This window comes from Panthera leo, chromosome B1, assembly GCF_018350215.1.
Source record: "Panthera leo isolate Ple1 chromosome B1, P.leo_Ple1_pat1.1, whole genome shotgun sequence".
Taxonomy (NCBI): domain Eukaryota; kingdom Metazoa; phylum Chordata; class Mammalia; order Carnivora; family Felidae; genus Panthera; species Panthera leo.
The window spans coordinates 162,733,272-162,759,065 of record NC_056682.1 but is presented as its reverse complement, the minus strand read 5'-3'; the positions used below and the strand labels follow the sequence as shown (position 1 = coordinate 162,759,065).

Sequence of the window (25,794 nt, the reverse complement as noted above, 5' to 3'; positions counted from 1 at the left end):
CTGAAAGCCACGTCTGCCTCACCGTGGAGTCAGACCGCTCCACACACTCCCATTTACAAAGCGATTCTTCAGACTGAAAGAATTTTCACTAGCTTTCATCTCTTAAGGCCGCACTTCTCATTCTTCAGCGGCATCAGCCAAGGACCAGGTTCCAGGTGGAACTTACTCGTTGGATCACACTGCAGAAGGTCTCCACGCTCCCAGAGCCACTCTGTGGTGTGGCTTCACCCCCCTGTCACATTTGCTGCGGTGGGTGGTTTCCTCTTTCCCGAAACTTCCCCCACTCCGTCCTGTTTCTAAGCCCCCTAGGTTTCTCTCCTTAGAGGGCTCTGCTTGCTTGGCCTGCTCCATTACACATCGTGTCCCTGACTGCTCGGGCCTCTGGTCCCTGCTCTTCTCCCAAACACCCCCCTGGGTGCCCCGGGCCCTGCCCATGGTTCATGGGTCACCTGCACCAGCGACCCCAGATTGCTACCCCAGAGCCCAGGCTCTGCTGAGCTGCAAAGCTAAACCCTCAAATGCAACTTATCTTGCTCTCCCTTCCTGCTTCTCAGGAACATTAACACCACTCATCCAGTCTCCCCACCCCAGGTGAACGACCCTAGACGGTGTCTTCTCATTTGCTTCCACATCTAAGCAACACCCTGTCCTGTGGAACCCACCAGCACTGTGTCCCTGCCCTCAGGCCCCCAGCCTGGCTTGAGCCCCCCAGATCTCCCCATCTTCTCACCTTCCCTCTGCTGCCTGATGCGGGTCTGGCCACATTTCCCCCCTCACTTGCCATCGCCAGGGCCACCCTTGTAAAATACAAATTGGTTATACATTCCTGCGAACCATTCGATGGCACCTCAGTGTTTTGGTCAAATTTCAGACCTCTAGTCTTTCCTGATCTGGCTTTTGCTTATCTCTCTGCTTTTCACAGTCTTCCACTCCCCCCACCCACCCTCAGCTCCAGCCCTTGGGAGCCATCCACGATTCCTTCAATGGCACTGATGGCTCTGTTCCTAACTTCTGTTGCTCTGACGGCATTCAACTCCTCTGGGAAGCCTCTCTGACTCCCTGCCTGGCTCCTCCTTCTCTGTGCCCTCCCATCCCATCTGGCACACCGCTTCTCCCTCCTCCCCGCACTCCTCAGTTTTCTTGCCATCTCCCTAACAAACTACAGGCCTCACAAGGTGAGCTCTGCCAGGGCCGGCGGGGCATCTCGTTTGTCTCCATGACTCCCTTGCCCACAACAGCGGCGAGCACACAAGAGATTTTTGCTCGATAATTGCTCACAGGCAGACAAAGATCGTAGACTGCCCGAACCAAGTTTTTGTTTTTGCTTAATGATTCCTACCGTGAGAGAATCCATCTCACTAGACCTTACGGATCGTATTTAGCTAGTGTTAGATGAAAAAAATCAAGCCTTACTTCATAGTATGAAGCATAGTTAAGAAGGAGAAAACATAAACAATGGTTATAAATAGTGTCGCAGACAGAACTTCCAGGCCGTGTGCTGATTTAATCAACGGATGCCAACAGGGTTTCTTCTTGTCAGAAATGCCGTCGAGTAGAATGGACCTCGGCCAACAGTTCATCTCTCCGTCTCATTTTCCTGTGCAAACAATGAAGAGCTGGACTAGATGATCCACAGGCATGCCTAGCTCTTATAGTCCAAGGGTCTGACATCCGGTCTCACCTGAGGCTCATCGTTTTTGCCCTTCAGCCCCCACGGCATCCTCCACCCCTGCTGTGGGTGCCTCTGCAGGTGTCTGTCCAACACACACGTGAATGGCCTCTTTTGTCCTCATGGTTGTGGGGTGGGCTTCCGGCAGCCATGCCGTGACTGAGGGGTGTGATCCTGCCCCTCAGACTGGTTCAGGAACGGGCCGCTGACCGAGGCTGGGCCAATTCGAGACCCTGCCCTGGGAATCAAGACTTGACCCGAGGTAGATGAGGCTCAGTCAAAGCTGAGCCCAAAGCTGTGGCACAGCTCCCCGGCCATTCATTCGACGAATCCCGAGCACCTACGGAATGCCGGCCACTGTTCTTCTGCATCTTCTGCTGGCCAGGGCGAGTCTCAAAGAACTGTCTGGTTTCCAGGGGCTTCCCTGATGTCAGTCCCAACCCTTCCTGAGGCCCACCACATTGCTGCCTTGAGTTCCCTGAGACACTCCTTGGTCTTCACAATAAATGATCCCCAGTAAATGATTCTGTCAAACATCTTCACTTCAACTGGAAGAATTTCAGTTCTGATCCCCTCTCCACTACCAGCGTTTCCGGGCTTGTTGAGCCACTTTTCCTGTGGACCCAAGGCAACGGAGCTCTCCTATCAATTCAGAGAAAGGCCCAGAGGCAAGCTCTGGGTCTTCTTCGAGTCTTTTTCACAAATCTTCTCATTTTTTTCCAATTAAGCATGGCCACATAGGAAACGGAACAACAACAACAAAAGCCTTCTTAAAAAACACATGACAGGAGGTAAAAGGGCCTCATGCAATTTCATTAGTTAAAACCCACCCTCCTCATGCCAATCCCAACAGAGAAAACATCTTGACAAATCGTGTCCTTTAGTCAAAACAAGTTGGGGGCCAAACACATGGAGTAGATACAAGATATGTTATTTTCAGGAGGCTGAACTCCAGACCGCAAATTCCAGAAATGCATTTTAAGAGTGCTGCCTATTAGACATGCTAGTTTTAAATTAAATTAACGTTGAAGCGAGAGGGGTAAGGTATGTTTCGATTTATGTATTAGATCACTATCAAGCTTTCCCGTAAGGAGATCAAGGTGCTCCGTGCACAAGCGTCTTAGAAAAATGCTTGGCTGCTTGACGAATGCCAGGTTCTGACAAAGCCGTTTCTCCCCAGTTTGAGGGTCCCCCTCCCCCCGCAGGCATTGCCCTTTGAAGCCCAGAGCTTTATGTGGCTAAGTACAAGTCTACCCTCCGGTTGAGGAGTGCCTTTGGCTGACTTGAAACACTTTCTCAGGACTGCCTGAAGAATAATCTTGTGGGCATACTCCCTCTTCTCCCCAGCTTGTGGGCCTTCCCTTCCAGGGCCTGACACAGTGGAGAGAGAGGGAAGTAGGAGAGGAAAGTTGTGCAGCGTCTAAGCACTCAGGAAGGTTTGGTTTCGTTTTTGTTTGTTTGGTCGGATTTGAGATTCTATTGTTCAAACAAATGATGGCAAACAGGCAGGTCTTCCATTGTCCAAGCCTTTCTGGAAGCACTTCTTCTGAAACCAGGTCAGGAGCATGAGTGAATTTTCTGTCCTCTGGACTGGAGGAAAAACTTGTTACACTTGGCCCAACACTACCCTGTCAGGCTGGACAGCCAAGTGTAGATGTAGGCTGAGAGCAGACTGTGCTTTCCAAAAGGGGCCACAACATATTTTCAAGAGGAAGAGAGTAAGTCCCTTCTCCCTGAACACAGGTGGGTATGTGTGACTGCCTCGACCAACAGAGCATTGTGGAGGGGATGTCGTAAGACTTCTGAGGCTCCTATCTGGCTCTCTTTCGGGATGCTTGCCCTTGGAATGCAGCCGCCATGCTGTGAGGAAGTTCAGGCCATGGAGAGGAACTGCGTGCCTCGGCTCACCGGCCAGGCTGAGCTACCGGCTGACGGTCCGCATCAACTTGCTGACCACGTGACTAGGCCATCTTAAAGGTGACTCCTTCTCTGTCGAGCTGTGCACAGAGTGCAGATTCATGCACACAGTCAATGACCAACAGCATGTTAAGTCAATGTTTTGGGATGGTTTCTTACGCAGCAAGAGATGACCAGAACAGGTGGGGTTGGAAGCCATTGAAGCCCGTGTAGAAACAGAACAAAAGGACCCTCCCTTGGGGTGCCAGGGTGAGGAGGGCTTTGTGGCCAGCCCACTGAGACTCTTCCTGCCCCCTGCAGACAGATGACATCCCCTGGCAACTGACAGCAGAGGCCTGGCAGCTGGTGGTGTGGAATGGATTCTGACAGCTGCCGGGAAAACACGAATTCCCCCTTTTTCTGAAATCCATTACTTGGAAACCTCCTTTTGAGATCCGTCTCAAGGGGCCAGAGCATTTCTTCACGGGCCCTAACTCCAGGGATATGAATGGAGAGAAACAGAGCAGGCCAGGACGGCTCCAAACACCTTCCCAGGCCAAATCCTTAGGACAGTGAAGCTTCTGATTCCAGGAAGAGCTGCAGAAAACACTCTGCAGAGTTTAAAAGGGTAATTTAAAAACGTGATGTGTCACAGTTTATGAAACAGTAATGGAAAACGCAAGTGGCTGGTCTCTCACAAGGGAGGCTCTGTTGGCCTGACAGTTGCAAAGTCCATTAGCATATTAAAGGCACTGTGCCTTCCGAAGCAATTTAATTTGTTGTCTCACTCCGTGTTCCCCAAACATATTTGGTCACAGGATCCTTTTGCTAAGAAACAGTTGTTTCTATGGAACATCACTGGACAAGAGCGAGTTGGAAGGCCTCCTCTGGCCTGTATCATGCCACTGGGCAAACTGGAAACACGTATGGTGAGCAGGGTGCAGACAGGTTGGAGCCTTCACTATGCCCTTGGCCAACCACAAACATGAATGCTGCAGCCCGTCGGGCCATCCTCAGACCTCACTCACCAGGGCCTGAAAGTCCACACGTGTTATTTCAGCCTCTCCTCAGGGCCAAGTCCAAGCTTGTGAATGAAGGAAGAGGGTGCTCGACTGGAGGAGGTTTCGGAGACCATGCCTAGCCTGGAAGTTTCTCCACAAACTGGCCATCGTGAAGGGTTACTGGACAACCTTGGACTTACATTCAACACGGGAGCCCGCGAACATGTTCCAGAAGCTGATCTGTAATACGTTATTTAAACAAAAAAAGAAAAGAAAGAAGGGAAAATCCACCAGCCATGGGTGCAGCAGACACAGCTGATAACTGGGGGCAGCAGGAAGGAGACCCGGGCGGCCCCTCCAGCCTGTTTACTGCTTTGTCTAGAGTCTGATTGTCTGGCTTCTGTCCTCTGGCTTTTAGAGTAGACCAGTTTTCCTGGCATATGCATTTATTGAACTCTGAAAAGGCCAGATCTTCTATGTAGATTAATTCATGATTTCAAAGACGCTTTGAAGTAGGCAAAACATTCTGTTATTTCCAAGAGTTATTACAACTGAAATCCTGGTGTAGACTGGGAGGCCAGCCTGTAATCTTGTTTAGATCCTTTTAAATTTAGAAACTTTATAGTAAGTTAAAAATAGGTCTCATTTGTGTACTTTCCATCCTTTTATCCCCATGGCAAAGGCGGTTCAGTCATTTTTGACCTGCCCTTGATATTAGCCAGAGAATGTCTAGCACTTGCCACCTGGGAGTCTGCTGGGCTAAGACAAAAGTCATTTTCAAATGGATTTTGGGGTGATGCTAGTCATATGACCGAGCAGAGTTATTCATTATCCTACCTAAGTTCTGGAATTAAGAGCAATAGACCATCGGTAAGACCTGTGACTAGTATATGGATTAAGTGAAACTGTGGGCCAGGAGGAGAAAAGTTTTCATTAGTGCTATCCTGGAGGGCTTGTATTCATACTGGAAAAGACCACAGCGTTTAGGTCAAAAGAAGCTGGATGAGGCCGGCAGGTCAGGCTGTTTATAACCAAAGTTAAATAAAGATTGTACCTGATTTCAGAAGAGCCAAAACACTGGCTGTTATCTTATACGGTCCTCACCAGGGTGAGCAAGGTGCCCGCATTTTCGTGCCCATCAAAGAGAGCATTACAGTCAGGATTACCTCTTCATGGTTACTTTACCTTCATAAACATGCTAAATCCAGTTTTAAGGAGATCCGTGAGGCCTGAAGACATGTGTTCGATATCCACTGGATCTGGCTTCTCAGGATTAAATATTTCCTCCACAACCTGCCTCAGCAATGGCTTATAGGATGCCTGGAAAGACAAAATATTGTGCTGTCAGTGAAAGGGTTTGTTTGGTTTGTCCGGAGCAAAGATAGCTTTATCTGCACCAGATGAAACACAACAAGTTTATTTTGACATCAGGCAAGGGCGGTGATTTTGTGTGTATGAAAAGACAATTAGAACAACACTGTTTTGTTTTGTTTTGTTTTGTTTTTCGGTAACGTTCACCCTGATACTCTGGCACTGTTTTTTTTTTTTTGGTCTTAGCCCTTCCCACAAGCAAGTATCTCTTACCAGAGCGGTAAGCCTCGTACAACTAGTTTTTTCATCAGGGTTTAAAGTGACAATGTTACGTACGAAAAACACAGGAAAGCAAAGTATCGTCATTTGATACGGACACGACGAGGGTCTCCGGTTTTCCTCGACATCCTCAGACCTATGCCTCCCTGGGCGAGGAACTGGAATGTTTTCTCATTACGTCTCGTCATGAACGCAGCCTCAAGCAATCCCTTCTTCCTCTGTGGAGCTCATCTCCAAGTAGGACTTGGCCAGAAAACGAAGCCAAGGTGCCAAACAGGAATCTGACCAAGGTCAGGGCTTAGACAAAGCAGGCTACATGGCACCATAAGAATTTCGGTAGAATGAAGCTGATGTTGATTTGCCACGGCTCCTACAGTTTGATAAAATAGCGCTCTGACTGTGCACGTTTAGATAACGTTTGGAGGCCTCTGACCAGTGCACTTTCTTTTTTTTTTTTTTCTTTTATACGTTTATTTACTTTTGAGAGGGAGAGAGAGAGAGTGTGTGAGCGCATGAGCGGGGGAGGGGAAGACAGACAGAGGGAGACACAGAATCTGAAGCAGGGTCCGGGCTCTGAGCTGTCAGCACAGAGCCCGACTCGGGGCTTGAACTCATGAGCCGTGAGATCATGACCTGAGCAGAAGTCGGACACCTAACCCACTGAGCCACCCAGGCGCCCCTGACCGGTGTGCTTTCTGAGCATGTTTCCCCTCCGGCCTTGATCTCCTTCCTACCGTGCTCTTTCTCCGCCTCTGTTCTTCCCATCGGCTGACCACCTTCCTCCCTCCTGCTGCCGTCTCAGCTGCTCTAGTCCCACAGGGCACCGGAGTCTGGAGCGTGAAAGCCGAAAGCAGGAATGTCTCCTCCCCACACAGTCTGATGACTACCACAGCCTCAGAAAAGCCAGGCTCTGACAGAGCCCTGCCTACATGTTTCGAACTCCTTGTCTCTTTGCATTGGCCGAATCTGTGACCAGACTCTGGCAAGTGTTGAGGCTACTTGGTGAGCTGACTTCATTTCTGGCTTCATCTTGCTTTTCTTACAGCCTTTTCTTTTTCTTTTTTTTTTTGGGGGGGGGGGAAAGGGGGGTTTGTTTGTTTTTACTCTTATTTTCCCTTTATTCCAATTTTCTTACCTAAAATGTTTTAGGAATAGGGGTGCCTGGGTGGCTCAGTTGGCTGAGCGCCCACCTCTCCGTTTCAGCTCGGGTCATGATCTCAGGGTTTCCTGAGTTCGAGCCCCGCATTCGACTCTGTGCTGACAGTGCAGAGCCTACTTGGGATTCTCTCTCGCCCTCCCTCTCTCTCTCTCTCTCTCTCTGCCCCTCCCCCACTCATACTGTCTCTCTCTCAAAACAAATAAAGAAACTTAAAAAAATGCTTTGAACTAAAGCAGGGTATAAACCATCAAAATAATAAACAATTATTTAGGGGCGCCCGGCTGCTCAGTCAGTGGAGCACGTGGCTCTTGATCATGTGTTGTAGGTTCAAGCCCCTTGCTGTGTGTAGACATTACTTAAAAATCAAATGGTAAAAAAATAAACAATTATTTAGCTGGGACATAATAGGCGCATTTATCAGGGCTAAAACACAGGGAGAAATAGCAACTACTCAGCTGAGGGGAGCAGCCTTCATATTTATTAGTCCGTCTGACTACTGATCTAACCCAGAGATCTCACAGGTCAATGTTCATGAAAGGTAAAGCACTGAGCAGGAATTTAAAAGACAGAAATTTAAAAACACAAAAGCAAAAATAAGGAGTCTACTTTCCCCGTGATAAAGCTGTTTAAGATCTGTTTTAAAAATTTATCACCCAGGCAAAAAAGGGAAAGGTTTGAAAACACGCACTTTTGATGAGGCCGCGGGGAACCAGACCCTCTCACGTGCTGCTGGTGGGAGCGCAAGTTGTTGCAGTCAGTGTGGAGAGCGATTGGCAGTTCCCATCACAATGACAAGTGCGTTTGAGCTGGCAAGCCCACCTCTAGGAATTTATCCTATAAATATGTTACCACACGCAAATGAGACCCATAACGGGCTGTGTATTGTCTGTCGTAGAGAAGATTGGAAACAACTCACGTGCCCATTGGTAGGAGCTGTTTAATAAATGGGGTAACTCCACTGCAAGAAATGCCACAAAAGCAGAGAGGGACGCCCTCGTGTTGATCTGGCAAAAAGCACAGGGCAGAATAAAGTGTGGGTGGGAAAAGCAAGGTGAGGAACAGAGTGTGTGCTGGGCCGGCATTTGTATAAAACGTGTCACAGGGGATTTGGAAGCTTGCAGCTGCGGAAATATGCGAAAGATAAATTGCGATGTGATTTACTGAGACTGCCATGAGCAGTGATCATGGAGTGGAGGGCAGGACAAGGAACGAAGGCAGTGTGGGGGGTTGGGGAACACTTCAAGATATCTCTTTTTCAAAAAACACAGTTAAAACACTACGACAGGGGCGCCTGGGTGGTGCAGTCGGTTAAAGCATCCCGCTTCGGCTCAGGTCATGATCTCAAGGTTGATGAGCTTGAGCCCTACTTTGGGCTCTACACTCTCTCTCTCCCTCTCTCTCTGCCCCTCAGATTCTCTGTCTCTCCCTCTTTCTCTGCCCCCTTGCTCACTCATGCTCTCTCTCTCAAAACAAAACAAAACAAAACAAAACAACCCCACCGCTACAAATAACAAGAGTGAGTTTTTCTTTTACTTGTTAAAAATTAACGTTATTTATGCCTGGAGGAGACTCACGTAGAGCACACCGAAATATTAATTAGGGTTGTCTCTAGGTTCCGGGAGTAATGGCATTATTTTTTTCTTTTTCTAAATTTTCTAAAGTTCACAGATAGACTTCTGGAATCATAAGATAATCCAATCGATATTTTCAATGTTAAAAAAACCAAGGGCGGGGAACGGCCTCTGAATGTTGCAAATCTTCCTCTCTGAGTAAACTGTCTTGAGAGCCCTTTTGTCATCTCAGCCTTTCTGGACGTTTAAATTTTACTTTAATCTTCAACTTAAACTTTAATCTCTTTAAACTGCTCCCCAAGGAGAAGTCCTTTACCAATATTCTGTTACCTTTTCCAGCAATATCATCAAATATTCATCAACTTCTTCCTTAGTAACATCATCTCATTTGTAGCTCGGCATATCTTCCACTGGCTAAAAGACTGCATTCTCTAGCCTTCCTTACAGCTGGGTACAGCCATGCAACTAAGTTCTGGAAAACGAGATATAAGCAGAAGGGTACTCGGACTTGCAAAGGTCTCCTTTTTTAAAAGGGAGGGGTATGCTCTTTCCCTTCCTCTGTTCTGCTGCTTGGAACATGGAAGTGATGTCTGGAGCTCTGACAGCCACAGTGGCATACAGGGCCATCCATTCCTTCGAGATGCTGGAGCAGAGAGCTGGAAGAAACCTTAGCTGGTGACGGCTGGCAGGGCCATAACATGAACAGACTAAATCGACCTACTCTACATGACAATGCAAAATGTCCTATGTTTAAGCCATTATTTTTCAGATCTCTGTTTCTTGAAATGGAATGAAATTCTAACTGATACGAAGTGCAAAGGGAATATAAAGAAACAGGCCATGCCTTCTCTCCAGGAGCTTACATTTATTTATTTTATGAGCCTATATACAGTTATATAGAATAACTTGAACAGAAACCCAGACAAATAACATTTAGGCTGTCATGATTAAGAGAGGAGAGAGTATGCCCCCCAACCTACAAAAAAACACAAAAAGGTTGTTGCTCTCCAAAGGATGCACTTCCTGCAGGGGGAAAGAGTAGTGATGGTGGGAGGAGCTCAGACAGGAAAAAGTCTGTAATCCAGCTAAAATGCTGACTCAGTACCTCCTCTGCGCAAGAAGCAGTGGGCCAGGCAGGATGGGATAGTTCTCTCCAGTGCAGTCTGTGCAAACAGCAGAGACAAGGAAGCCTGGAGGGCCCGGGGACCTCGTCTTCTCCCCTTTTCCACTTTCAGCTAAGCTCTGGGGAATGAAGAACCCGGGAGAAGATACCCATTGAGCTGGGGTTCCCCTTGGGGGTGAGCAGAGGTTTGGAAGGGCTATTCCCTTAATAGCTTCATTCTTGGGATTTTGTGATCATTGTATGTTACCGGGGAAGATTGTAAACGCTTTTTATTTTATTATTTTTCCTAAAGTACGTAGGTAACATTTATCTAGAGTGAGAAAAGAAATTACAACTTCAATACAGAAAATAACAGCAAACACGCACACGATCTAGCAAAATAGCATAGGTGCTTTTATTAATGAACTGTTTGATGTATCTCCATGATAGTCATTTCTTAGATCTCTTGACTGCATTCTCTCGGATTATCTTTTCATTTGACAGCAGTTTTGAAAAATCATTTGCTATAGAGATGTGACAGTGATTAAGCTATTGTGTCTCCGCTCCAAACCCTGTCTTCTGTACTTAATTCTGTGACGCTGGCCTGTGACTCCATAGACTACATGTGTGCTTTGCCATCTAGACCTGCTGGACTCCGCCAACAGGGGGCACTAGAGGGATGCTGGAGGCAGGAAGAGCAAGCGCGTGCTCTTCCCCGTTGATTCGCTATTCCCACCAGCATCACCCCCTTGATGGTTCCTCACTACTGGATGCTGTCCCTTCTCTCGACTTTTAAGTCACAGGATCCAATAAATTACCTTCTCGTTTAAGCCAGTTTGAACTTTTTTCTTTTATTTTCTATTTTCCCTTGTAACAAAAAGCACACTAACCCATGTTTTATTAAAGAGACGTTGGGGCGCCTGGGTGGCTCAGTCGGTTAAGCGGCCGACTTCGGCGCAGGTCATGATCTCACGGTCCGTGAGTTCGAGCCCCGCGTCGGGCTCTGTGCTGACAGCTCAGAGCCTGGAGCCTGTTTCAGATTCTGTGTTTCCCTCTCTCTGACCCTCCCCCGTTCATTCTCTGTCTCTCTCTGTCTCAAAAATAAATAAACATTAAAAAAAAAAAAAAAAAAAGAGACCTTGATAAGGTTTTCTGCTTAAATATATAGAAGAAGACCTCTAATTCTTTACTAAAACTACTAAGCACAGAACAACAAAATAACACTGTCCATTAAAATTTTTTTAAAAATGTTTATTCATTTTTGAGAGAGACAGAGAGCACGCACATGCACATGCTAGGGTGAGTGGGGGAGGGGCAGAGAGAAAGGGAAACACAGACTCTGAAGCAGGCTCCAGGCTCTGAGCTGTCAGCACAGGGCCTGATGGGAGGCTCGAACCCACAAACCGTGGGATCGTGACCTGAGCCGAAGTTGGATGCCCAACCAACTGAGCCACTCAGGCGCCCCTAACTTTGTCCATTTAAAGAGGAAAATTTGGGAAAGACTTTCTCAGGCATAACACAGTACTGGCCTCCTGACTTCTTAGCAAACCCATTTCTTAGTTTTTCCAATTAGGGTTTTAATGATGAAAGCTTTTGGCTCCTTCCTCTCAGCCACTTAGGTTGGATTGCTTTGTGTCTCAAATCATGTCTTTGAAATCTGATCGGAATGCACTGCTTCAGCAATGGCTTCTTCGATGAGAAACCTCTGACTGTCATGGAATTTTCTATTTAGCCAGAAGCCACCCACTTCTCAGCAAAGGACCACGTAGAAGGTGGTGATAGGCGAAACAGATGTGTTCCCCTAGTGCTCGGCTCAAAGTTTTCCTCCCATGCTAGAGAGGGCTGGAGGGGAGATCCGTTGTGTGGCTTGCCTCCACATTAAGAGAGGAGGGCATAGTAATTTAACTTTCCCAGTCAAACAATCTCTGTCAGTTCACCTTTGGCAGGTAGGGAGGAGAGGGGTTAAGAACACAGGCAAATTCGTTCTTTCCTTTTCTTGCGGGTCATTTATTTCTTGCTTATATCACCTCTGGTGCGTGTTGGTAGTGGAGGGTCTATGCCCCACCCCCCAAGAGTACCATATAGGCACTCGCCAGGTCCCTTCTGTTGAGTAGCTCCAACATTCTCTAGGGCACTGGAATCCCACACGGAAGCCTATGCATCTCATCAACAGATGAAGGAAGAGAGGGACCGTGGAGGACCTCCGGGGAGATTTTAGGGGCCTAGGCTGAAAGTGTTCTGTATCACTTCTACCCACCGTTTATTGGCCAGAATTAGTCACAAACCTACATTTACCCAGAAGGGAATCTGGAAAATGTGGCCTAACTGTGCCCAGGAGGAAAAGGAAATGGAGTTTGGGGAACACAGAGCATTGTCTCTGCCATAGACACCCTGTAAAGTCTGTATTGAAACATTAATATAATTATTTCCTTAACTGGCAAGTTGCATGTTATAGGCAAAGGATTATTAAACCCTTTTCCCTTCTTCTGCATAAGAATTTGACCTTTGGTTGACTTTCTAGCTCTGTTTCCCTGGAAACCTGATAAGAGAAGAATGTCAAACTGTAGCCAGGCAAGATGGCTTATGATAAAATTGACCCCTGCTTAGTGAATTGCATTAGACTGGAGAAAGCTCTAAATGTTGGATAGAAAGCCAGAGCTTTGGGCTTGTCTGAGTACGATGATTCTTGTATAACTGGGCATGTCCCTTGGAGGAACGCTGGAGGCTGCCTATGGAATTGTTCCAGAGAAACTGGCTCCTATAGGATGTGAAGTTTTCAAGCCAGGGGACTTCTGCCCGCCCCCCCTCCCCCCATGAGTCTAGTTCCCTTACTTCTGAGCTGTTACCTTGGGACCAAACTGAGTAGCTCCCAGGGAACTGCAAGGACTGCTTCCTGAATGGTCACAAGGACTACTCCAGAGAAGAAAATCGCCTACTGCTCCCTGAGGGCCAGCTATGTCCCTGTCCTAGGCAGACTGGTGCCAAGTGGGGGCCTTGACCACTTGGCCAGCTAATCCATTAGGCACAGAAGACACAATGCCTAGAGCCCACCAGACTTGCAGGGACCCATGAAAATGTATTAGTTTAAAATCAGAAGGAAAAAAAATGAACTTTTAGGTCAAAGATGTTTTGATATATAATATTGTCTCTATACCAATTCAATTGTACAATACAATTAAAAATTTTTTTTTAGTTTATTTATTTATCTTGAGAGAGAGAGTGTGAACAGGGGAGGGGCAGAGAGACAGGGAAAGAGAGAATCCCAAGCAGGCTCCATGCTGTCAGCGTGCAGCCCGACATGGGGCTCAATCTCACAAACCGGGAGATCATGACCTGATCTGAAACCAAGTGGAGGATGCTTAACCGACTGAGCCACCCAGGCACCCCCATACAATACAAATTTTAATATTTTTTTATTTTTATAGAGGAACGGGTCCATAAAGGTAAAAGTGACTAGGGCCACGTACATCACAACATGGCCCTTTATGACAGGCTCATGGAGATAGCCTGAAGGTTTGGTAGAGTTAGTAGAGCCTAATGAGATCTCTGATTGGTATTATACATGAAAAAGTTGGAAGTTTCAAAAAAATTGGTCTTATACCAGAAACCCTCTCTTTAAATGGCCAGTATGTCTTCCAGAACAAACTGGACTCTTAAAAATACTGTATTTAATCAAAATGTGAAAAATAAAATATTTGTGTCTATGTCTCTGGTTACTCTTTTATGGTAGATTTAATGTATGAGAAGGTCCAGAAGACTCTTTTATTGACCTGATTGGAGTTCTTGAACGAACGTATTGAGTACAGCAGCAGTCGCAGACATTATACGTAAGTCAGAGACCATTTTGAGAAACCGGTCCAACTCCAACATCTTCTTGAATTTGGTGCACCTTAAAGATGGTCCAAGATAATCAGAATCCAAGAAAACCTAAGCTGTTGCCACAACCACATCCCCATCAATCAGCACTGCTGCCCTTGGCTTTGTTGATTGGTGTTGGTGCAGCCACGGACCCTCTCAGTCCTGTTACTGAAGATGCCTCTCCCTTTTATGCAGACTTGATTCTAAACAGCCAACTTCTCAGGAAAACTAGACTTGTAGAGAGACTGTTCATTTTGTTTCAATCCATGACTGTACAGAAAAACATCTGTTCAAAAGTGCTGATGGCTTTGTCTGTTCCATGGCTTATTTATTTTTATATTTTGCTACACTATGACTGATTTTTTTTCTCCTTTCATCTTCTTAAAAGGAAATGGTTGCTCTGAAGATTGAAAAGTGGTTCATTTGCCTATCTGTTCATCCATCCATCCATCCATCCATCCTTCCTTCAAACCCAAAAGCAGATTACTTTGTAAAATTTTGAGTGTAGTCCCTTTAACTTCAATACGAAAAAAACCTAAGCCCAAAGCTATTAACTAATCTGCTTGAGTTCACCCAGGCAGTTAGAAGTAGACGACAGGACAGAGCCAAGTTTCCTGGTCCCCAGTGTGGTCCCATCTTGTGTTGATTCTTTCAAAAAGGACGCTAGCAGGTCTGGAGTTTGGTAGATAGAATCAGGAGGAAGAAGAGAGCTTAGCACTTGGAAAGAACTCGGGCCGCCGGGGCTGGGGATTGTTGACAAAGAGACTGGTCCTACGGACTGTTCAGAGAGCCTTATTTCACCAGGCACCAGATGAATCAAGCCTCCTTGGGCACTGCTGGTTCTCAATGCTCTTGCTCCGTGTGCCAGAGGCACAGGAGACAGTACACATCTGTGGAAAGTTTTCTCCAGCGCAGCCCAGCACAGCACTTTGAGACTTCTGCCAAAGCAAGTCATGTGAGAGTCATACAGTATTTTGTCTGAAAGGGCGCAGACGCTCTTCGCCCTGAGACATCGGCCTAATAGCCTCCTGATGCTGCAGCTGAGGAAAAGCAGCACATCAAACACTGTGGCATTCAGGGAGGAGGTGAAACCTCCCCCCCGAACCGGACCGTTTGCAGTAAGAAACGAGAGCAGAAGACTTGCTTCACAAGCAAAACCGGGGGCTTCGGTTTCCACTCAACACAGTCTATGGACACAAACTCCTCCGACAAATGGGAGTCAGCAACAAACTCTTCCCAGACACAGCAGCTAATGGTGTAGTCAGCTTGAGAACGACTCCCCTTCTATGTGGCTCTTTTCCTAGCAAAGGGAAAGGCGAAATGCTACGAAAGAGGACTAAGAAAAGGCCTATTTTGTCCTTCCCTACAACTGTTACAGCAAATGCTTACATAGGGCTGTTTGTGTCAGCTCATGCCCTAAGAGCCTCACAGGTACCAACTCACCTAATCATTGGAGCATCTTTATGAGGGAGGTACTATTATTAACTTCTTTGTACAGAGGAGGAAGTAGGCACAGAGAGGTGAAGTAACCTGCCTAAAATCACACAGTTGAGGACGCCTGGGTGACTCAGTCGGTTGGGCGTCCGACTGTGGCTCAGGTCATGGTCTCACAGCTCGTGGGGTCACGCCTGTGTCGGGCTCTGTGCTGACAGCTCAGAGCCTGGAGTCTGCCTCAGATTCTGTCCCTTTCTCTCTCTGTTCCTTTCCCCGCCCCTGCCCTTTCTCTCTCTCAAATATAAACATTAAAAAAATAAAAAATAAAAAATTAAAAAAATTAAAAAAATAAAACCACACAGTCAATAGGACTATGGACCTATGAACCCAATGCTGCTATGCTGGGCTATGAACCCAAATGCTGCTGTTAACCTCCTTGCTAACATCCATCTCACTAAGCATTAAGAGTATAAGAAACACCATTGTGGATGGAACCGTCTGGTCCCACAGTCCAGAAGCCTTCCGTCTGTCCATCCATTCATCCATCCATCCATCCATCCACCCACCCACTAGGTAGCAAGTATTGAGCTGAGCTCTGCAGATACCATGGTGAACAAACATGGATGCTGTCTCCAGCTTTGGTAGTACGTTCTGTAATTCAACAGCTTCAATGGCAGCCTCATGATCCCCAGTCATGCCCACTCTCCTGGCTATAGCTGAGGTCCTGGTTCCCTGGGAGGGCCAGGTGTGTGGTGATCTTCTGGGCTCATTTCTGGAGATACATTCTAGCTCCCACTCCTCCCAGCTCTTCCAGAGATTTTATATGTACTTCATTTCTTGTATGAAATCACATTCCCTTAAAATGACGAGAGTGGTGTTCTCGGGGCTGTGGCTGACGCATCTTCCTGAAAGACTAAAGGATGAAGGTGAACTAAGAGGTGCCTCCAGTGCTAGCAAGGGTACCGGAGTAGCTCTGAGAGCCAGCTTGTGCCCTGGAGCAGGAGAGAGGGCTTCTGGGAGGGGGCCTGGGATCCAGGGAAGAGAGCCCAGATGTGCAGCACTGCTTAGAGCTAGAAAAGGAATCTGGAGGTAGACCAGGTCTAGTGTTTTCCTGGGTGTCCCAGGGAGCCCAAAGCATCTCAGCTAGACTCTGTATACAAACAGCATGGAGCTAGATAGAAAGCACACTTTCTATCTAGGGCTGAGGACCAAGTTGGGAGAAGAGATGGATAGAAAGTTGCCTAGTCAAGGCCCATCTTCAAAACTAGACACAGCTGGACTCTGAGTCTAGTTTCGACATTTGTCTTTTTCTCATTATACATACCCTGTATGCCAACAAATCCTCTGCTATATGATAAAGATATAGGTATTGCATTCAAGATGCCCTCCACAGATATTTATTAAGCTTTCACTATAGCTAAGTGTCTTCTAGACACTGAGGATATGGCAGTGAACAAACCAGATCAAAATCCCTGTCCTTACTGGGCTTTCCTCTATGACTGAGAACTTTAAATTCAAAAAATATTTAAGAAACCCAAACGAGTAAAACTGACCCATAATCCCATCAAAAACTCTTTCTCTATCCCCATAAATATAAAGCAAGCAGTCAAAGGGTTCTTCCTTATCCATCCAACCCTTCTCAACCCCTACAAGATAACCATCATAAATTTTTTCTTAGTTGTAAAAATTTATGAAATATACATACGCATATACTTTTTATTTTATTTTGTTTTGTTTTCAAACAAAGATAGAAAAAAGCTTCACAGAATGATCTACATTACATGTGTTTTTCCCTCCATCTAACAGATCAGAAACCTCCGTTTTAGTTGGAGTTCTCCAAGAAGTAGAGCCTGAGACGAGGATTTACTCACAGTCCCGCTAATTAAGCACATTAGAGTTGCCCCATTCATTTCAATTGTTTCACAGTATTTCACAGCCTGTGTCTATATCATTATTTACTAAATCCCCTGAAGATACACACACAGTCCTCACCTTGCCCCCCACATCCCACTCACTGACATTTAGGATTTTCAGTGAATGGGTTGACGTTATTGACTCACCGTAAGGGAGTCTATACAATAAGGGGAAATTTCTTTTTGTGAAGGCCATGGTTGCAGGACAGGGTTCTGAGGTCTGGAGAAATGACAGCAGCGTTGGCAGCAGGGCCATAACGTCTAGAAAATTTGTCATTGTCCTTATCATGCCCAAGATTTATAGCTAATACACATTTATGTGAATTTGGCTAAATTAGTCACAGTGCTGATCATAAAATCGAAAAGAGCTTATTAATTTAGTGTTTTATTTGCACTTTGCCAAATGTAGCAGCAACTTGCTTCTTGGAATTCTTTGGTCTAAATCTCATCATGTATCACCAGTTCTGTGTCTTCTAGAACTAGTCCATATTGCTGTATTTAAGATTGATGATTTTTTAAAATGTTTTTTATTTATTTTTGAGAGAGAGAGACAATGAGCAGGTGAGGAGCAGAGAGAGAGGGAGACAGAATCCATGAAGCAGGCTCCAGGCTCTGAGCTGTCAGCACAGAGCCCAATGTGGGGCTCGAACCTGTGAACCGCAAGATCATGACCTGAGCCCAAGTCAGACACTTAACCGACTGAGCCACCCAGGCGCCCCAAGATTGGTGATTTTTTTTTTTAACAACCACACTGTATACGATTAATTCTGTGAGTGATTTTGTCTGTATTTCGTGGTAGTGGTGTTCTCAGATCATTGAACCAAAGATGGGAATTGATGTTACTAAGTTGAGTGCCAGTTTCTAAGGTCTTTCATATGTTGGTGGGCAGTTTCAGATGCCCGTCAGCACCATCAATCAGTATTTCCAGAGTCTCTGTGAGATCCACGGTATAGCAGGGAGGAGGTTTTGTGTTGGCAGCCAAAACTTGGCATCCGGCCCTGGTCACCTGTGTGCCTGTGGCAAGTCACATGGCCTTCCTAGAGCTCAGGATAATAACGCTTCCCTAGCTTAGTTGCTGCAAGGATCAAAGGACAAACCAAATGTGAGAGCACTCTTCAAGTATCAGCTACTATAAGGATACATGGCAGGAAGAGTCCGGATTTTGCTAGGCTATGGCAGATAACCTTAGCTCTTGTCTGCATGCCCACCTTAAAGCATCAGCATCTGGATGCTGAACTTGACCCTCACTGACAGCACATTCAACTTCCCAAAGAGCCTTGGCAAATGGAGTGGCTTTTCCTGAGATTTCACAGGGATACATAGGAGGAGATGCTTGCACACACCCCACGAATCATCTTTTCCGTCAGGAACATGTGTTCTTCCTGGAAGGCTCATCTTTGACCACGAGAAACCTTAGTTCTGTCTCCATCCTTGTCCAACGGACACTACCCAGCCTCAACGACACCAGCCTTTCTTTGCTCCTTAACCTTCCTGGCTCTTTCTGGGGCCCCTCCCTCACTGAGCTTTTAATCTTGGGTTCTGATACTACCTTCCTGGTCACCAGTCAAAACATCCTTCTAGAGTTCCCCTACCGTCCTTAGGAAGTGGTGAGGGGATTTTAAATGACAAAGGTTTTGCGATCACCAACTTCTTTTTTCCTTGCTATGATATTATTAGGTAATTTTATTATTCTAATTGTTCAGAATGTTTAGGGACTGCTTAGATCTAGAAGCTTGGGAATCACATAAGGCCAGCCCCTTACCTGCACCTATAGTAACTGGGGCCCAGTGAAGGGAAGGGACTTGCCTAAGGTTATAAAATAGGTATGTGACAGTAATAGAGCAGGGACTGACCCCCCAGTCCAGTGCTCGTCTCCCTGCATCAAGCCTGTGGTACAAACGAATCAAGAAGCTTTCAGATTCAGGGGAACCCAGAACTCTCAACTAGAAGGGGGCTTGGAGTTCATCTAGAACAAATCCCTCATTTTAGGGAGGCTAAAATGGAAACTTTTTTTTTTTTTTTTTGTGGTCTCTGAATCCTAAAAATACAACACAGATTAGACGGTTACTTTAAAACATATGTACTTGCCTGGTGGGTATGATTTCCAGGAACATACACAGACTTAAACTGTTTCATGAGATTCCGAGCTCCAGCAATATCCCGAAGCGAAGTAAAGAGCTCATCCACGGCAATTTTGGATTTGTGAAAAGTCAGCTTAATTGAAGAGTCACAGCCTGAAACAATCCAGAGATATTTTCTTGGGTGAACAAATCTTTAAATTAAATTTTAATCATGACAGCTTGAGTTCGATGTAACACAGTTGGGGTTTTTTTTTTAACCCTATTTTTCCCTGGCTGTTCCCCCACTGGGCTGTTTCAATCATCCATGAGCAATGAAACGTACTGAGTATAAATGCCTTTGATAGAAGTAGAACTCAGAATTGCCTGGGATGGCAGCCACTGGCTTCAGTCCCTCTCTGTAAAAGTTTCACAGAAAGAGAGCTCCCTGGGGCCTACTATCCTCAGAACATAGCTTTGGGAAAAAAATGGGGAGACACAAAGAAAAGTACCAGAGAGGGCTATGATGAACCTCTCTTGCTTGAATCCCACCAAGTTTCCGTAAAATAGAATAGCAAGGATGAGAGATTACAGAGCTGCTCCAGTAACAGAACTTGCTGGGCTGGGCATCTGCCTAATGTGCTAACAAAGCATATGGTGTATTTCAAAAGGCAGCCATTCAAAGCTGATAACACACAAAGACAGCCTAATAAGAAGACTATTCTCGGCAAGGCTTCTATTTTTCTTTGACACTTATAATAGCTGGATTTATTCTCTATCTTGTTAGAAGCCAATTCAGAAGTGAAATGATCACAGATAAGTCAGAAGTTTAAAAAAGAAAGGTTCAAGATGAGTATTTCTGGCTGTCTCCAATACTCAGATACATGAACTCATTGATCCTTGCAGTACCCTTATGAGATTGGAGCTATTATTTTCCCATCTTAAGGATGAAGGAACCAAGGTACAGAGAGGTTAAGTAATACCCCTGTGAGCAGACCTTGCCAACGCTCTGTCCATACCCACTCAGTCACCCTGGATGTCACCTGTTGGTCTGTGGAACAAACTCTGACTGCTTCCTACCTCAAGTACCTGCATGGCTCTCGCTCTCTGTCTCTTTGTTTCTCTCTGTCTCTCTTCCTGTCTGAGGGCTTTCTCTGGTTATAGAAGCATGCTTGGCCTTTGTGTGCTAGGAAGTTAGCACTTGTGGGCACAGCCCCGCTTCCTCACCCCCTGGAGAGGGACAATTCCGAAGTGTGGTCTCCAAAGCCTTTGCTCAGTCCCGGGAGGATGGAGCTCCAGCTGCCCACAAGAATAACTCACTCATTAATGCCCCTTCACTGGCTTTCCTTCCTTCCCTGGCTCACTTCCCTACTTCCTGACTATGCTTCCTGAAACATCTTTCCGAATATAGTACCTGAACTTCCAGAACTTCCACGGGGGTTAAACACAGACAGCCTGGATCCAGAGCCTGTATTCTGTTTTGGGAGCAGCTTTATTGAGGTATAATTCATATACCATACACTGAACCCATTTAAAGCATACAATCCAATAGCTGTTAGTATATTCACATCGTTGTACGACCATCATCACCATGATCCATTTTAGAATATTGTTATCACCTCAGTAAGAAACCCCATACTTGTTAACTTTCTCACTCTACCCCAAGTCCCTGGCACCATTAATCTGCTTTCTTTCTGTCTTTATGGATTTGCCATTTCTGGACATTTCATATAAATGGACCCAGAGAATATATGATCTTTTGTGTCATGCTTCTTTTACTTAGAGTAAGGTTTCCAAGGTTCATCCGAGTTGTAGTAATATATGCATCAGTGCTTCCTTTCTTTTTATTGCTGACTAATATTCACTGTATGGCTATACCACATTTCACACATGCATTCACCAGTTGATGGGCATTTAGGTTATTTTCACATTTTGGCTATTATGAATAATGCTGCTAGTTTTACATATACAAATTTTTGTAGAGATATACATTTCCGTTTCTCTTGGGTATATACCTAGGAGTGAAATTGTAGAATTGGAAGCTCTATGTTTACCCTATTGAGGAACAGCCAGGCTGTTGTCCAAAGTGGCCGCACCATTTGACATTCCTACCAGAAGTGTGAGAGGATTGCGATCTTTCCACATCCTCAACGCTGCTTGTGGTTATCATCTGGATCAGTCCTAGTGGGTGTGAAATGAGGAGATGCCTTGCCTTTGTCTTTCTGGCAACCAGCCCTCCATCCTGCAGCTGAGGGGGGGCCCTTACCACCAGTCATCCCCCTAGCATACTGGACACTCTTACCACTCTGGAGATTCCAAGGGTTCTAATAGCTGTGTGCCAGGAACTGGGGACAAAGGCCAATATGGATATTTCTTATTGTATCATAAAAATTCTCTGGCTAGTTTTAAACTTCTGGTTTCCAGAAATGTCCAATTCATGCCATTAAAAAAAATCAGCATGGTCAAGAGCAGTGAGAGGAAGCCTCCCCATGTTCCGTGAACTGTGGTAATAGTGGAGTGGATGGAGGGAAGTCAGGAGCTCATGTGAATTCCCCAGAATTCTATGCCAAGCTTTGTGGAAAGGACAGAATGTGTTGTTTTCTGAGGAGCATGTTCATAACTTCCTCCTGATTCTTACAGGGACTCATAACCAAAAAGAGTTGAGATCCACAGGTATAGGGATTGATATCACACTATGCTTACCCTTGGCATTGCAACCCTACCTGAGCTATGCCAGCTTGTCCTTTAGTCAATAACCAACCAGAAGAAGCCCTGGAAGGTTATGGCTTTTCACTCTAGTCAATAACCAACCAGAAGAAGCCCTGGAAGGTTATGGCTTTTCACTCAATCATGTAACTTCTTTCCTTAAACCCTCACTCTAAGCCATTTAAAATATGGGAAATTATATCAATTATATCTGAGTGTTGAATATTCCCTACTAGTCTTTCAAACAAAAAAAGGCATGAAAATAAGAAGACACAAGGTGCACAATTCAGCTAACAGGATAAGTTTTTTTTTAATGTTTACTTATTTTTGACACAGAGAGAGAGACAGAGCATGAGCAGGGGAGTAGCAGAGAGAGAGAGGGAGACACAGAATGGAAGCAGGCTCCAGGCTCTGAGCTGTCAGCACAGAGCCCGATGTGGGACTTGAACTCACAGACTACGAGATCATGACCTGAGCTGAGGTCAACCGCTTAACCGACTGAGCCACCCAGGCACCCCAAACAGGCTAAATTTTTTATTTAAAGTAATTCATTTTCCGTCAAACAGAAAGATTCATCCAATTTTTCATATGGTTTATTTCAATTTTTTTTTTGGAAAGTGAGTAATATGATGTTCATCCACTAGACTGAATGAAAGAGAATCATCTACTGGACTATCGATTCCTGAAACTTATCGATTATTCATGGCAATTGTACATTCTGCTTTGGAGATAATGAAGCAAAGGCCGTGTAATTGCAAAGAGTTAGGTCAACTGTAGAGCAGGTTGTTTGACAGAAGTGTTTACAGATTACTGGTAAATTAAACTCAAATGAACACAACAGGAAAATAAGGCTATCAAATGCTGGGTGGAAAATAAAAAGTCCTAAATTCACAACTAAAGTAAAACTTCCCTCAAAAAGAGTCCATTGTTTCCATTGTTTCCATTGTGCACAGAGAACTGCACAAGAGCGACCTCCATCCAAACCATCAACTCTTTCCAACATATCTGTCACCCTCAAAGCAAGTATTCTACAATGTGCATGTTTCTGGGAGAGCACGCCAGTCTCTGAGCATTATTCATAATTACATCAACATTCACCCAAAGCAGGATTTACATTCATTTACCCAAAGTCTGTAGTGAAAGTCACACACACACACACACACACACACACACACACACACACACACTTTAGAAACGTGGATCAGAGAAGATAAATGACTGGTGTAAGGTCACATGGCCATCCCTGGCAAAGTCAGGGTTCAAAATGTCCTGCTGATCACAGACCTGAGCTCCTCCACGCCCGAGGCCTCCCATCCAGAATCTCCTCCATGAACGTGGCTCATTCCAAATTCACGCTGCAATTAACAGCGGAAGGAGATGTGGGCACAAGAGCTATGAAATGCGATGAAGTTTTTTCTGTGACAAGAGTAACGGTTACAATCGCTGAACGGTCACTTAGATCATCACTTATTCCAGGCGCTATGCTAAGAGGTGTATACATATCAGCTTGTTGCATCTCCGCAGAAACCCACTTTGCAGCCGGGGAAACTGAGCCAGAGAGAAGTTAAGGAACACGGCGTCACTCAGCTAGTAAGTGGCAAAGCTGAGGTTCAAAGTCTTACAGTCTAACTCCAAAGATGATCCTGTTAGCCACTCCATTCTGCTATCTTTTATATGTGCTGAGGCCACACATATAAAAGAGCAATGAAAGACTTAATTCAGCCATAACATGGAGGAGATGCTTTTAACTTTTTTTTTTTTTTTTTTTTGAGAGAGAGAGACAGAGTACAAGGCGAGGAGGGGAAGAAAGAGAGGGGGAGACACAGAATCGGAAGCAGGCTCTAGATTCTGAGCTGGCAGCACAGAGCCCGACATGGGGCTCAAACCCACGAACTGCAAGATCATGACCTGAGCTGAAGTCAGATGCTTAACCACCTGAGCCACCCAGGCACCCCTGGAAGAAATGCTTTTAAACCGAATGAGTGGCAAATGCCTTTCTTCTTGGGAAGACCTGGGCCTGTCCCCCGGTGTGGATGCTAAAGAGTGTGGTTTGCAGTCACACCTCAGGCCTGTCTTTTGTAGCCGCACAAGGTGTGAGGTCTCCCAGCCTTCTGTATACCCTCCTTTGGATCGTTGCTCTGTGAGGCGCTGTATTCAGTTACTTCTAATAAGCCCGACAGCCTGTTCCATTAAGCCAGCTTATGAGATAACGGTGTTTTGTAAGGGAACTCGAAGTGTACAATTCCAGTCAATTCTCATTTAATCCACTTAGTTAAATAGATAATAAGCCAGAAGCTGATCCCAGCCTTTAACCAAGCACGATCTGTGTACTCCAGTTGCCCAGTCTTGATAAGGGAGGCTCCCAACCCCCTCAGGGTTGGAACCCCTGTGTTCTTCTAAAATGGGGGATGACTCATGCCCCTGCAATTTCTTTCTCTGGAGGGCTTGGGGATCTCTTGGGCAGGGGTCCAGTTACTCCTTGGAGCAACAAAATAGGGCTCCTGTGTCCATGCTACCTCTCTCTCTGCTCCCCTCTCCCCGTCTCCACTTACTGAAGTCCCTGCACTTGAGCAGAGTGCAAGAGTGGTTTCCATGGCTCTGTACCCTGCAGGGACCCACGTTTCCAGCAACAACAAAGCGGAAATGGAGAGATGGCTGAATAGCACATGATCCTCCCGGGACGGCTGAAATGAAGTTGTACTCCTACTCCAGTCTGCCTACTTCTCTTCTGTGTGTTCTCTCAGGGAGCAGGCTTGAATCATTCTGGTGCTCGGGGAACCTTTTCTAAAGAATCTATTTTCCGTAAGGTTGGCTTTATTCCTTAGGTGCTGAGCAAAATCAAGCATCTCGTACCAGGAGGCCGCTGTGTCCAAGGCCTTTGTCTGGACTGGTGCTGAAGCAGCCCTCATCGGAGGCCTTCCAAAGCACACACATGAGAGGACACACGCACACACACACACACGTACACATGTGAGCATGCGTGCACTCAAGCAGAAGCACGTCACTTGCATGGCTGGATACATGGGGGGGGGGGCATGCTCGAATAGGATTTGAAATGTTTCCCTTTTAAGTGATACTATTCACAGTTCGAAAGGCTCCTCACAACTGATTGGGAAGAACTATGGTCAAAAAATATAATTTGAGCCTAGTCAAGGGGCCCTTTTCTCATCTGGACCCAAGTTACTCAAGGCTAGCCTTTTCATCCTTCTGCTTGCCTGAAGTTTGGGAACATCCGGCCACCTTCCAGGTCACATCCCTGCCCTCCTGCCGCCCAGCAAAGCCCTGGAGCAGGGGTCCTGGCTCCATTGGCTCCCGGGGTGGTTAGAGAAAAGGTCGACTGGGAGTGTGACTGGTCAGAAAGGGCAGAGCTTTGGGAGGTCATGACCTCCCTCATCCATCCAGCAGTCTGACATTGCCTTTTCTCTCTCTCTTCAAACCATTGTTTCTAAAATAGGGTCTTTTCTCATGGCTCTCAATAAATGTTTGGCAAGTGAAAACAAAACCAAACAAAATAAAAAGCCAAATCATCCTCAGCAAGTGCCATCACATCAGAAATCTTTCAGGGAGGTTGGCTGACCATAAATCCACCCTTGAGTAGGGCAGTCCTGGTAAGTGCATAGGCAAAACTATAATAGAAGTCCTCTTTTTCAAATGTGCTTGGGACTGAAGGTGATTGAGAGTCATTCAAAGAAGGGGATCATTAAAAATCAATTTCTCTCACACACACATAGTTTACATTGTATGTTGTATATTCACATATGCATAAAATTTTATTTAGAATTAAAACATAAATGTCCATTTATTCACTAATGTTTGAGGGAAAGCTCAGGTGTTTTCC

General features: G+C 45.8%; 1 protein-coding gene across 3 annotated transcripts in view; it reads right to left on the bottom strand.

The window, feature by feature from the left end:
• SCFD2 (sec1 family domain containing 2) overlaps positions 1-25,794 on the bottom strand; it is a 401,014-nt gene that overhangs the window by 14,906 nt on the left and 360,314 nt on the right. For all 3 annotated transcript variants that reach the window (XR_006201954.1, XM_042936396.1, XM_042936397.1), the window contains exons 6-7: positions 19,282-19,427; positions 5,752-5,886 (exon numbers count right to left, since the gene is read on the bottom strand). Coding sequence is in view for 2 of the 3 variants with exons in the window: in XM_042936396.1 (XP_042792330.1) it covers positions 5,752-5,886; positions 19,282-19,427 (281 nt within the window). In the remaining variant the exon portion in view is untranslated. The remainder of the gene's footprint in view (positions 1-5,751; positions 5,887-19,281; positions 19,428-25,794) is intronic.